Source organism: Astatotilapia calliptera, chromosome 17 (genome assembly GCF_964374335.1).
Source record: "Astatotilapia calliptera chromosome 17, fAstCal68.1, whole genome shotgun sequence".
Lineage (NCBI taxonomy): Eukaryota > Metazoa > Chordata > Actinopteri > Cichliformes > Cichlidae > Astatotilapia > Astatotilapia calliptera.
The window spans coordinates 20,505,811-20,520,014 of record NC_137438.1 but is presented as its reverse complement, the minus strand read 5'-3'; the positions used below and the strand labels follow the sequence as shown (position 1 = coordinate 20,520,014).

Below are 14,204 nucleotides of genomic sequence, written 5' to 3'. Positions count from 1 at the left end.
TCAAATTAAAATAACGTAATTATTTCAACACGTGTACTGACCTGTCAATCACGTGGCTCAAAGTCGTCAAAGCGGCTAAACAGAAAACTGGACAGCTGTAGCTCAGATGTGAAGGTCTAATAAATGGGTAACAGATTCAACAGACAAATATAATTCTCATGAATTTACATTATTTTAATTATTTCGTTTACGTAAACCAAGATTTAAGTCAGTTTAGTCGGGTAAAATGACTATTATTTATTGTGATATTTTAACAGTGAGATGTCCCACAGGAGGTACTCACCTGTGAAAAATCATACCATGGTGTTTAGTTTTCTCCTACTGGAAAAGTCGAAATGCAGCATAGACATCTGGTATTTTATATAGAAACAGAAACGGACACGTTAAATCCAGCTGAAGCAAGTGCAGTTCCTCCAACGTCCACCAGAGGCTCCCATTTAAAACCATCCACCCTACAGCCTGGTTAAAAAAAACATGCTGCCTCTATTAACATTTTTCTTTTTAACAACAGCTTTGCAGAGAATTATGTTTTACAATGATTTATGTTCACTTCAGGCTCCAAAAGTGAACAAGATGGTAATGTTTAGGCTTCATAATGCAGGAACAGTTGACAGCATTGACATCACTAATGATTCAGGTCATTATCTATTAAAGCATATATTATTTCATTCATTAATCTTCAAAGAGAGATTCTGATCTCAGTACCACCAGATCTGATGGTTCTTCACGGTGAAGATGTTACGGATCAGTCGGTCTTCTGTGGGTGACGGTAATGTGGGGTTTACACAAACCACTTGTTCACCACTTTGGTGGTGATGTGATAGATGTGATAGAAGTATTAGATCTTATGAATTCTATGACACTAAGCTTCTAGTTCCCACAGCTGCCACCTTCCAATACCCATGTTTCCCATGTTTCACACTGATGCACACTCCCCAACTTCAGGCTATGACATATATGCTCTTGATGCAGATCCCCAACATCTGCCTCCACATCCGCACACAATGCGGCTCAGGTGGTAGACCAGTTGGAAGATTGGCGGATGGTTCCTGATGCTGAACTCAAGAGTTTCCCCTGGTGCATCCATCAGAGTGTGAGTGTGTGTGACTGGTTGAATATGTCCAGTAGTAGGAAGTGCTCTCTGAGTATTTAATGTCCATCTTAGTGGCTCCTTGGTTGTCATACCTGGCAGCTTCATCTCATCCTGTTTGTGCAAAGCGAGGTGTAGGCCAAAGTCCAGGTCGCTGAGGCCTTTCTAAACAGCTTCAGGGTGACAAAGAAGAGGAGCAGAGATAGGACACAGCCTTGTCTGTGATGCTGAAGAAGTCCCAGTGACCATTTCTTGGTTTTGCAGCTCAATCGTCGACACAGATCTTTGAAGATGGTAACTAGAGCTCGAGTGATTTGCGCCGTTTGATTTCTACGAGTGGCTGAAATTCAGAATGACTCCACATCACAGGTTGCTGTTACAAAATTGCACCACTTTTATTCATTTAAGGCTTTTTAGTTTTTAACTTTACATTTGGCTTCACTGCCCCCTCCCCTCCCCCTGCCTCCCGCTGCCACTGTGGGTTACCGTACTGGGAAGAAACCAGTTCAGACCATTTCAGCACCAGTGTTTAATCTCCCAGCAGCTTACTGGGTGGTTTTTTTTTTCCTTTATTTTTTCAAAGCTGATACATCACTGGTTGAACTGGTTTCTTTTACATTTCACTGGTCATCATGCCATACAGAGAAAAAGAAGCAGAATTATATCAGTACTGAGAAAAAAAAAATAAAAATAATTTCTTCGTATTGTGAACTGCTCATTCCAGTTTGCATTCGGCTGTGGCTGCCATGGTCACTTTGACCTCACATCAGATTGAGGACTGGAAAGCAGAGTGAAGTATGTAAATGTGCCTCACATGGTCTGTGACACACTGTAATGCAGCTGTAAGAGTGAACTTTAATGCTTAAACACATGAAATGTAGTCAGATTTTTCTTTTAGTCACATTTACATGTTCATATCTGCTTACAGCTGCCGTACAGCAATACCACTTCTATTAAATGTTTATATGCTGCTCTTAAATGCCAAATACGGGCACTTAAAGTGAAGTGTTACCATCTGCACCTATTTACTGTAGCTGTCAAGACCTCAGTGCGCTTTAAATGAAGTGTGTAAAGACTTTAACACACGTCTGTTTCTGTCCAAACACTCAGTCCTGGCTTCGCGTCTTCAAAGCAACAATTGCAGCTACTTTTCAGTCTGCAGCATCGTTGCAGATGTGTGAAAATAAGGCCTAGCTCCCTTTCTCGTGTTTTCACACAGTTGCTTCTGTTGATTCGCACACGATTAAGAGATCTAAAGAACTTTTTTCCAAAACATCAGACTTGTTTCTTCTTCTTCTTAAACCACACTGACGCCTTCAGAAGTCACAGGAAATGACAAATGGCACCACAGCCTCTTGGCGAAGGCCCGAAAGGTCAGAGTGCAGCCACGGCTGGCCAGCGAAATGACTAAAAGTTGTTTCTGAGGATGAAACTCCCGCTTTAAAGCCAGAACCCTTAACAAACTCACTTTGAAGCAGTTCTAAACAGATTAAAGGACATTTCAAGCATTTATCACCTCATTTCCCCTCTTAATGAATTACTCATAACCATAATCAGCTATAATCACATAAATGAATACATAATATGAAGCGTCTCTATTGATACATGAAGAAATATTTTCCAACACTGAGAATACACTGCAATGCACAATGTATATGTGAATAAACAGTTAAAATAAACATAATCACACCATTATATGTAACTAAATATGCTTGCTAATCATCATTAATCATCAGTCATTAACTGCTAATACACCAGTTATGGATACTGTGTAGGAGAAGTGATAAAATATACTTAAAAATGGCCTCATATTGTTTTAAACTGTCATGAAAGTGGCTTATAAACATTATCAAGAGTACGATGGGGTGTATTTTTTATAATCCGTGTTTGTTTTTGGCTATAAAAGGTGCTGTGCGCTGCCCCTTGTGGCGTACACAGAAACACCTATTATACCTGCAGCTTTCAGAAATAACAGCAGTAGGTGTTTTCTGCTTTACGACCAACAGAGGCAGTAATGAGCCCCTCCTCTGTTGATATTACAAGAATAAAGCTGGAATCATCATAACGTGCTTGCAAGAAACAGTTGGCGATCGGCCTGCCGCAGCCACAAACAGCTCTCTGGCCCGGAAGCTTCTGCTTGTGTCATGCAAACTGTTGCAGCAGCACCTCCTGGAGGTCAGACCCGGTACTGGCAGAAACATCAACATGCTACATGACTGAAGACACTGGAGGAGACCCAGAATACTGACAGCAGTACCCTGCTGATAGTACAACACTGTGCACAGCAGCACTCACAGAGGTCACGGGTCCAGCAAGCGTTTCCCGTGAGCTGACCACGCCCACAAACACATATTCAAAGGATTTCTGTGGGTTTAACCCCCTCCGGCTGGACTGCAGCCATGCTACTATTAAACTGAAACACTGAGACTTTAAGTTTGTTCTTCAACTGATAAGAAAACACCTCCATCTATCGATGCTAACAATTTAACATTTAAGTATTACTCAGCACGGTGCATGCTAAAGTGTTAGCACGACGTACCAAGAATACAAGAAACTCCGCCTTATCCTGATTGTATTTGGGAATCCATCCATCAGAAGCTTAAAGGGGACCGATTATGCTGTGTTAGTTTTTTGTTTATTCTTGAAATCTTGACTCTCATAAGCTTTACTTTGTTCCTCATAATTTTGACCTTATTTCCAAAATCTTGACTTTTTTAAAATTAAAATCTTATTTCAGTTTTATTCTCAAACTCTTGACTTTATTGTTGAAATACCTACATCATTCTGCAACTTTATTCTGACAATACAAACACATTTTTTCCCTAATATGTTCCTGGTACTCCTTTCTAAACTTTAATGCCAGATATTTATTTTAAACATGGCCATAGTTTTAAATAATGGGATGAAAACGTGTGAAAGTTGTACCTGTACACACAAAGCTCAGGCTTCAGTTTGTTTTTGGTGCTGCCCCTCTGCAGGCTCCCATCAGTGGACCGATAAGAAGAAGGCGGGCTTTCAGGGATGGGGATGTCCTTAAAGCGACGGGTTAAAATGGCTCATTTTAAGCAGATTAGCCCAGAAGCTCCAAAAAGGGCCGGGAAAGGACAGTAAGGGCATTAATTTACTTTTAAATCAGGTAAAACTGCTCTAGTGGAAATAATATAGAGCTGAAAAAGAGCATGACAGGCCCCCTTTAATATCTTATCAGTTAAAGTGACTAAAGGACCAATAATTCAGTGTTTCAACCGCGCAGGTCAAAAAACGATCATTACAGAAAGTGGCCTGCTTCACTGTTGTTACGTAGCTCACATACACTCACAAACACACACACAAACACACACACAGAGTTAAGGTACTGGACCAGTGTGAGTCTGCTGTCAAAAAGGCAACATGTCCGCCCTGAGCAGCAGATCAGGAGTCAGCTCACCATGCTGCTATGGCAACAAGCCACCTAACATCTTCCCGTTATATCTATATTCTTCCTGATTCCGCCCAGTTTGTTAACTTTAGGCTAATTTTAATTACGGCACTGCTATTAGCACAGTAAGCTAACCTCTTGACCTGCTGCTACAACCCCCAACCCTGCCTCACCCCCACCCCCACCCCTCCCGCCCCAAAAATCAAAAACATAAAATGACTTAATTGTTTTCACAAAGAATCATAATAATAATCACTGTAATAATAACCGCTGTATGAATCCACAGGTTTCACCAAAGCCACACACACACACAGTCAGCCGTGTCGGCGTCATCGTCATCACCGCGGCGATGCCGACACAGCTGACAGTCACACTGCGTGTGATTGGCTCAGGGCTGCCGGAAAACAATAAGGCGAAAGAAACGGAAAAAAAAAGTTTAAATTTTTTTAAAAAGAAAAGAAAAAAAAGCAAGAAGCCACTCCCCACTGCAAAGACAGCCTAGCAGAGAGCATGATGGGAACCGTAGTTTAAATCAAGCCCCTGCATTCCCGCAACAGCAGAATCATCATCATCATCGCCACCACCGTAGCAGTCCTTTGATGTTCTGTTTTAATGTTTCCAAGGCAACAGTCTCCTTTACATAGTGTGATGAAGGATGGGAGAAGAGATCGTCATGGTAACAGAGTGGCTGATGCTGATGATGACATGGTTGTGTTAAAGGGGCGTGGCCAGCTGGAAGATGTCCTGTGATTGGTTGGTTGGTTATCAGGTGAGCAGGAATCTGGACATAGAGAACCAGAGTGTGTGTGAACAACAACGTGTGTGATAAACTCAGTGTGTGTGTGTGTGTGTGTGTGTGTGTGTGTGTGTGTGTGTGTGTGTGTGTGCGCGCGCATGGGACAATAGAAGCTACCTGCCATTAGAGAAGCTGACAAGTGGGCTTTTTGCGGGTTTTCCCTGGAACGGGACTCTTCCTGTTGATCTGTCGGACAAGGTCGTAGAAGATCTGCAAACGAACACGAAGAAATGAAACCTACACTGCCAAAAACTGCCAAACATTCCCCAAACTACTAATAAAATGCCAAAAACTACTTAAAAATGTGTCTGTGAAGGTTCTCAGTCATCCAGGTCATCGTAATCTAAGGAGCTTGGAAAGAAAAGTGTGTGGACTTCTTTAAGTGGCTTGAAGACGTTTCACCTCTGAGAAGCTTCTCATCCGAGAAGCTTCTTCAGTTCTAGGGTCAAATGGTGGAGACTCCCAGATTTAAGCTCTGTGGGAGTAACCCACCAAGAGGGACAATGGACCCCCTAATGATCCTCTACCTAATCACACGAGCCAAGGTGTGAAAATGGGTGTAGGTCACAATCAGCCAAGGTTTTGGGTGAGCTCATTGTGAAACCTAGCCCCACCCTATCATGTGATTTCCTGAGGTCAGATGGCCCAGGATGTGAGTGGGCGTTAAGGCGTCTGGGAGGGATCTCAAAACTGGATTATAGATGCCAGACAGTTGGTGTTGTAAACCACTGCCTCTGTTCAAAGATGGTCGCTCACAGTGGACATAAATGGCCTCTTTTACTCCTCTTTCAAATGTACACATTTTGGACAGAGAGGATGGTTTGAAAGAGTCTAAATGCATATTTAGACTATAATAGTCCTAAAATGCTCATGTCCCCAAAACCAACAGAGCAGCAGCTGAAACACAAATGCTAAGGCTTCAAAATGTCTGAAACTAACAATGAAATCCATTTTTTCTTTGTCTATGACAAAAACTCTGGAGGAATAGTCTGATGTTTGTATTATTACAGCTTCCAGCGTTTTTGAGCCAGGACCGCACACATCACAGTGATTCTCTCGTGTTGCACGCTGTAAGCTTTATTTCAGTTTTTTACAAACTCCAGATGATGTGTACATCATTTTGCCGAATCAATGGTGCTCAAAACTCAGAAGCCCAAAGATATTTAGGTTTAAATACAGCTCTGAGTAACTGTGTAAACTTTGCTGTGGGTGTGTTTTGTCACCTCGTTGACGTTAATCTTGCTCTTGGCCGAGGTCTCAAGGAAGGCGCAGGAGTTCCACTGGCGAGCGAGACCGATGCCTGACTCTTTGGCCACCACACGCTCCACCTCCAGATCGCATTTATTTCCAACCAGGATCATGGGAACCTAAAGTGGCGCGCCAAACACTCACATTCAGACAGCTGTTTGCAGCACATTCAAAGATGATCACTGGATTATTTTAACGGGAGAAAAATCATGTGAAAACCAGAGAAGAGGACATCAGTGTTTCATCTGGTTTTAAAAATCTGTAACGTTTGACGTGAAGTCAGAATGTATGTTTCCTTAATTTTTTTATTTATATTTATCCATTTTGTAAATCATCTGTTTCATAATAAAATCATCATGTTTGAAATTTTATTCAGTGATTTTATTGACTAAATCAATGCAGAATCTTAAATTCATGTTAATATAAATACATTTCTAACTTGAAACATATTAAAAATATTGGGTTTTTAAAAAATGTTGTACAAAACAATGTTTTCTTTTTATTAATACTTTCTTTTTTAATTCATTTTTTTTGTTTTATTCTCATTTTAAATGTAGATATTATAAATTAATTTGCTTGTTTTATTTTATTTGTTTAAAAGCTTGTTTAGAAGCATTTTCTATTTTTTTTAATTACAAATTTGCTTTTTTATTCTTTTACATTTAAATTGCAAATTTGCAGTTTTTTTATTTTCTTCTTTCTCCACTAGATGCTGATTAAAAATAAAACTTTTTGGAACCTATGTAATGTAACTCATGTCTGGCAGGGGGAGCAATGCTAAAGGCCTCCACACAGGCTGGCTGATGGTGGCGTGTTAAAACAAGTGACCTCTGTTTCATGAGAATAAATTACACATACACCCATCAGCAGTCAGTTAGCTAGCTTAGCATAAGCCTGACAGCAGGATTATGTGGAGGTGATAGAGTCCACTTCCTCTTAAACTCAGATTTAACTGCTTTATCTCAAATTACATTTTTATATCATTGTAAACTATTTTTGGCTGCCACCAGAAACTTCTCCCTTTCTCCACTGGTTTTCTAGGCAACTTCCTCTGAGCCAAGAAACAAGAGTTTTAAATACAAACATCAGCAACTGACTAACTACAACCGGACAAATTACTCAGGAGCTCCTTAACTATGCTACAGACTCCTTCATCTGACAAAGAAGGCTCCAGAAAACGTTAAGAGGAGCTTCAGTGCTTAACTTAACTGAAACCATGACTTAAAACTGCATGTTAGGGTGAGTTTAGGCAAAGTATAGGGTGCTGTGGTTTCTTACATCTTCCGTGTCCTTCACTCTGAGGATCTGCTCTCGGAGGTCTTGAAGGTCGTTGAAGGTGGACTGAGCCGTGATGGAGTAAACCAGAGCAAAGCCCTGGCCATTCTTCATGTACAGGTCTCTCATTGCTGTGAACTGCTCCTAAAGACAGACAGACAGGTGGTCAGGACTCAGTCAGGCACATCTCATGGTCAAAAGTATGTAGACAGAGCCAGGTCTTACTGTTCCTGCTGTGTCCAGGATCTCCAGCATACACTGCTGTCCATCGACCTCGACTTGCTGCAGAAACAAAAGAAATGAATCATAACTGTGGATTATAACTAAAACTAATTAAACTATAGATGCTTCTAAAAATGTGTGAGGATGAAGAGGTCCTACCTTCCTGTAGGAGTCCTCTATCGTGGGGTCGTATTTCTCCACAAAGATTCCCTGAACAAACTGGACAGTCTGGAGATGGACAGACGGACGGACATGAGTAGCGGGACAAAGAGAAGTAGGACAGCAGTGTTAATGGAGCTCTGTTCAGCTCCCCATTGGGAGTCATTAGAGCGGAATTAATGTGACACTGTGACACGTCTCCATTATATCATGGGGAGTAAAGCACTTCATTGTAGTGTGACTGACACCGCCGTGTTAGTGTGTCAGTGATGGCCGGCGCAAAAACGAAGCACAGTGACATCACTGTGCAGCCATTTACACAGGAATCTGCACTGGAGCACTCCAGCCATGCAAGTCCCAAAGCTGCAAACACAGTTTTACCTCAATGTACAAACGTGAATGCACAAAAATCAGTATATGAATAATACAAACACTAGTGCAAGAACAGGAAACGCAATTTCCCGCAACGTTACATCACCTCTTATTAATTTTTGACTCTTCTTATAAAGTTTTGTAAAACATAATGACTGAAAATTGTTTTTCTAGTCTTTCATACACACATTTTGAATATAATTATCTTTATATAAGTTTTATTATATCTTTATATAATTAGTTATATTATTTATTTGTCTATTTATATTGTATTTTTTATCTTTAATCTTTATCTTATTCAGTATTCATAAATATATTTTCTATCTTCCTATTCATTCTTTATCAATTTTTATTTATTTTAAATATTTAAAAAATAATAATTTATTTATTTTTCTTCTATTTTTCTTCTTTTCTTTCATATATTTTATATAAATATTTGTCACTATTTCAGTGGGGGGTTTTATATACATATTACAAGTATTTATTTTCAGTTTTTCTATTTCTTTATTAGTTTTTGGTGGGGACTATTTTCAGCAGCGGATTAATCGACATTGAATATTTGAGTTAAAATAAAGTGCAAGGTGTTGCCATGTGGCTCTGAGCTCATCAGCAGGATAATTTCAGTGTTGATTACATTTTATTTTTGGCACTCACTGACATTAAATAGAATAACATCAGACTCTCACTTTAATGCAAACAGCTGATTAACGTGGATTTTTTTTTTTTACTTACCAGAGCTGACTTGCCGACGCCTCCTGATCCTAAAACAACCAGTTTGTATTCACGCATCCTGACTGTCTGTCTGCTGGGTGAGAGACACAAACACAGAGGAGGAGACCGTTAACAGGTCGCTATTGGACATCCAGTCACAGCTACCAATCACACAGCAGGATTACAGTAAGCCCCACCTCCTCCTATGATGCACCTGGAGATGTAACACCATCAATTACAAACACACAAATGAAAACTTCCTGCCCCTCACTGGGAGATAATGATTACCCAGCATGCATGTGGTAAGTTACTGAAAACTGCGGAGTCACATGATCTCACAGCTGGTGGTGATGTCACTGCTATTGAATCCTTCCTGGTTACTGTTGCTATGCGTTCATGTCTCAGTGTGTGGATGCATACCAATCATTCCTCGCCATGTGTGTGCAAACCTTCACTGTCACGGCAACAAGAAGCAACACGATGCACAAACACACACACACCCAAATACACACACGTTTAAGATTGTTCATGAGGACCCCCGCTGACACGATGTGTTTACAGACCCTAAAACCATTTCAAATTTTACCATCACAGCCTGTAAACAACACAAATACAGCTACTAACTGACAGCCAGAAAAGACTCTATAAGTGAGTAACACCAGGTGTAATCTAATATTTAAAGTCGACCCTTATACCCTGCCACATATCTCCTGCTCCGATGGTGGATGTTCATATTAAGCATGGCCAAGTTTCTAATAAGGTCAGCATATGTAAAAATAAGCCCCATGAGCCAAAAGCTTGCACTCTAAACACTGTGATTCAGACAGTTTCCACTATTATCGGATCTCTGTGATGTCATAGAGTGCAGATATCCCTAATCTGATCATCTCAGGCTCCAGAGCTCAACCTGCCTGCTGTTAAAACCAGAAATGTATTGACCACCAGGGGGCGGCTCCTCGCCACAAACAGGCTTCTGTTTTTTCATTACCGAGTTTGAGGTTTCATTACGAGACTTCACTGATCAGCTGGTGATGTAACACTGGCTACACCCATCTCATATCCTGTCTGTGGTTCATACATTCTCTTTACGAGGGGCAGCCAATCAGAACAAAGGTGACTTAAAAGAAGGATAAAAGTCTTGCAACCTGGAAACCATGTTAGATCAGGTCTCCAGAAGTTGTTACTTTAATTTTAGAGGCTGCAGGGATATAAAAGAAGAATCGCATGCATGAAAGTTTGGTTTCTGTAACTGTGCAGTGTACAACAAAAACGTAAATACTGTGTCACAAATACTCTTAACTGACCTAAGACAAGACTAACTCAAGACAAAATGCTTCTTAAATTTAAAGCTTTTATTTTGGTAACCAATCTGAGAATAAACACTTATGATAAACAAGTTACCATCAAACATTCAGCTTAAGTTAAAGTTGCTTAATATTTTGGAGGCAACAAGTGTTTACAATTTTTAGGTAAATCCGTTATCTCAAATAATAGGACTATTAATGTCTTCATGTAGTTATATATTTAAGTCACTGCAAGACTCCTGTTGTGACTAATCACACTCAGTGAGTACTCTTGCTTGAAACTTTTGCCCAAATCCTATTTTCAGAGTTTATCTATTCTATTTTGGGGACAAGAAACAAGAAGAGAACGACTCCCAGTGGATTTTATTGTTCAGGGCTTTTGTTCATATTTTAAATAAAAACTAGTGTGGTGTATGGGTCACAGAAAACGCCCTAAAAAACCCTAAAAATGTTAAATGTCTCCATCTCCAGTCACGACAGCTGTATAAATGCGCTAAATGCACACAAGTGATCAGGTGGAGACTGGGAGGAGTTCAAATCTCAGGTTTTATCTACCCTATTGTCAGTGAAGGCATCAGCAGTAATGGATTTCATTGCCTGAGGGTCTGAACAGGCTTGCCTCACTACAACGCTCTGCAGCAAGTCCAGACGGGTTCAACGCTTCGCAAGAAGTAACTCACTGGAGCAGCAGAGGTGAGGCCATCAAGGGGAAAGCTGGATGAGCCAAAACATCTAAAACCCTTCGATCACACCTGAAGCCCTATCTCTGGACATTTACAAGTCCGCCTGTCACAAACCTGCCTCTGCGGGAGAGCACCTGCATCGGGACTTTCCCCCTCATGCTTCACGATGCTGTGCTATGACGAAATATAATGAGACGTTACAGAAACACACACAGACACACAGCAACAGCAGGAAGAAAAAGATCATCACGTCTTCCAATAAATCAGAACTAAGGTTTAGAAAGTACTTTAATTTAAAAAGCTCTCATAACCCATCCATATACTTCCACTTATCCACTTTTGGGTCAGAGCAAAGTGAGCAAATTAAAATAGACACACTCTTCTCTTAAACTTCTTAAAGAATATCAGCTGATTTGCTCTTACCAACACTGCTGCTCATGAAATATTTGTCTTTACAGCTCAGGCTGCCTAAACCTGGTTTGGCACACCCACAGGCATCAAACCCAGAGGAAGTGCCAAACAGGAACCTCGGGACGTGGAAAATTAACCTGAAGTACCAAAAAAGCTGCAGTTTCCCTAATATCGAACAGACACTGTTTTTGCTATAGAAAGATGGAGAGGCAGGTGGCTTCAGCTAATTGGAGTCTGTGAACTGGACTCCAATAATATCTCCAAAACGACCACAAAACACAAACGATGGTGCCTTCACCATCTTTTATACACAGTCTGTGGAGAAAGCAACACACAGTCATGTCCCAACAATACACAGAAGAAGAAAGCTTCCATATCTCCTTATAGTCCAAATTTGTAACAATTCAAAAAAGAAATACTGCCCTTTCTGCACACTATGAGTGTATTTCCTTATAAATGAACCCTCACTGTGGGTCTGTTTAAGTTTAACTCCAGTTCAGACTTAATGCATGAACAACAACAATCAAACTACACAGCAAATTATTATATAACTGTAAAATGAGGCGTCACTGAGGCTTTTATGTTGTATTGTGATTGTACCACATAAACGCTGACTGAAAGGAAGACTTTAACCTGAAACTTCATACTTCACGTCAGTGCTTCCTGCTTGTTTTGTTTACATGTGAACAAAAAGAGGATCTGCTGCTATCAACATAGACTGCTGGCCTTAATTTATAGGCTATAAATACATTAATCTTTAGTTATCAGAGCATCACTGCACAGATACACACAGTTCAACCCAACCTGAAACCTGCATTTTATTCTTATATTTCAGTATTTTGCTCACTCGGTGGGCACTTCTGCTTTTTCCAGCAATCACCGAATAATGTTAATCTACTAAAGTGAAGTTGTCAGAGCAGAAATATGGACTCACAATACGCACAGATCCCTGAGTCAAGCAGAACTAGGTGGGGCCTGTCAATACTCAGTGTGTGTGTGTGTGTTGCTGACAGGCAGTACAACAGGAGAGGAATAAAACCAAGCAGTGTCTGTGCAACCAAACTGGCTTTGATTGCAGGTTCCCTCAAGCTCCCAAACTCTGCATCCTCTCATCAATCACTTCCACTCGTTTTTTCTTTTTTTTGCCTCCGGGAGAGCAACGGGGCTTCCCCAGCTCTGTGGCCGCCTCACAATGCTCCCTACCCGGGAAGCTCTGCAAGCAGGCCCCGCTGCCTCAGAAGAGCGGAGACAAAACGCGAGCAGAAGCGGACTTCGGGCTCTACAGACCGGAAACAGACTCACAGACGGACAGACAGCCGCCGTGACGCCGTGAAGCAGTCAGCCCGTGTCTGATATAAACTGTATTCTCATCAGGACAGCCGCCGTCCGTCTGTCTGCCTTTACGTCCATCCGTCTGTCTGTCCGCCGGTCGCTTGCTTCCGCAAACCCAGCCCAGCGCGGCTCCCGACCGGCCTGTCGCCCGTCCCTGCTAGCCGGGACATTTCCCGGTTCGACCCAGGCTAGCTCATATCTACATGAAAGAGGGAGGAAAAAGGAGGGGGAAGCGAGGAAAAAGAGGTAAAAGCGCGAAACGGGAGAAAAGAAGCAGTACTCACAGTCATCCACCCGTCCGCTCCGCTGCGCTCTCCGCCGCTCACTCTCTCTCCTGTTCGCAGTGAACGTCGCTCGACCAGAGCCGCTCCCTCCTGCTCCCGACGCGCTGACGTTAAGCTCGACGCGGCGAACGCAAGAGCCTCCTGTTCGACTTTTCAAAATAAAAGACGTTAAAAAACTGGTTCAAATATGAAATAAATTGTAGTTTTAAACATATAATTCTGCTTCATCTTGAGGTTTTTTTTACATATTATTATATCATAAAGTCATAAAATAAATATAAATAACATATTATTCTTACTTTAATTTCTAATAATTTGGATTTCATTATACATTATTAAGATATCTCTGTTGTTATATTTTATTTTAGACAAGATAACATAAGATATATTTTATTTATAAAAACGATTTGGAAAAAATAGCATTAAATAAGTGGAAATTTATATACCTTAATAAATAAAGAAATATAATTTTGGAATTCTATTTGAATCAAACCTCTAATGACAAATAGTGACAGCTTATTTACAAGGTGTTGCTACCGCAGGTAGCTCTGTATACTTGAATTGGGCCATGATAGTGAGCTATGGCTGAAAGCTACAATTTTTTTTTTAAAAAGTGAGCCTTGAATTAAATGAACTAAAAATATGATTCAAGCATAAATAGCATGGCAATTATTTTCAGCATGAAACAAAAAACAGGCATTTCATGTCAGTATTTTCAATATAAAGCTTTCCTCTGAGCATTGAGTACAAAATGCTGAGAAAAAGTTGTATAAATTTACTGGTGTGAAAATAATTGAAAAAAACAAAACAAAATGACAATAAGCAGCCAGAATGAAATAAATATAATACAACACAGAACTGATGTTCTTCTTCAGAATTTCAAAGTAAAGACACCTTCA

General features: G+C 40.6%; 1 protein-coding gene across 7 annotated transcripts; it reads right to left on the bottom strand.

The window, feature by feature from the left end:
- Nucleotides 1-4,263: 4,263 nt before the first annotated feature.
- On the bottom strand, nt 4,264-13,412 carry LOC113008802 (ras-related protein Rap-1b). Of its 7 annotated transcripts, none has more exons than XM_026146585.2 (8): nt 13,306-13,412; nt 9,313-9,382; nt 8,209-8,277; nt 8,053-8,109; nt 7,831-7,971; nt 6,528-6,671; nt 5,422-5,514; nt 4,264-5,289 (listed from the first exon to the last, which is right to left on the bottom strand). In XM_026146585.2, the coding sequence occupies exons 2-7, from the start codon at nt 9,367-9,369 to the stop codon at nt 5,428-5,430; spliced, it is 555 nt and encodes a 184-aa protein (XP_026002370.1). In that variant the 5' UTR covers nt 9,370-9,382; nt 13,306-13,412; the 3' UTR covers nt 4,264-5,289; nt 5,422-5,427. The 7 variants fall into 7 exon arrangements, with proteins under 7 accessions (XP_026002370.1, XP_026002371.1, XP_080148050.1 ...); XM_026146586.2 differs by having other exon boundaries at nt 9,313-9,385; nt 13,306-13,387; XM_080291924.1 differs by lacking the exon at nt 13,306-13,412 and adding an exon at nt 11,393-11,451 and having other exon boundaries at nt 9,313-9,385.
- Nucleotides 13,413-14,204: the final 792 nt, after the last annotated feature.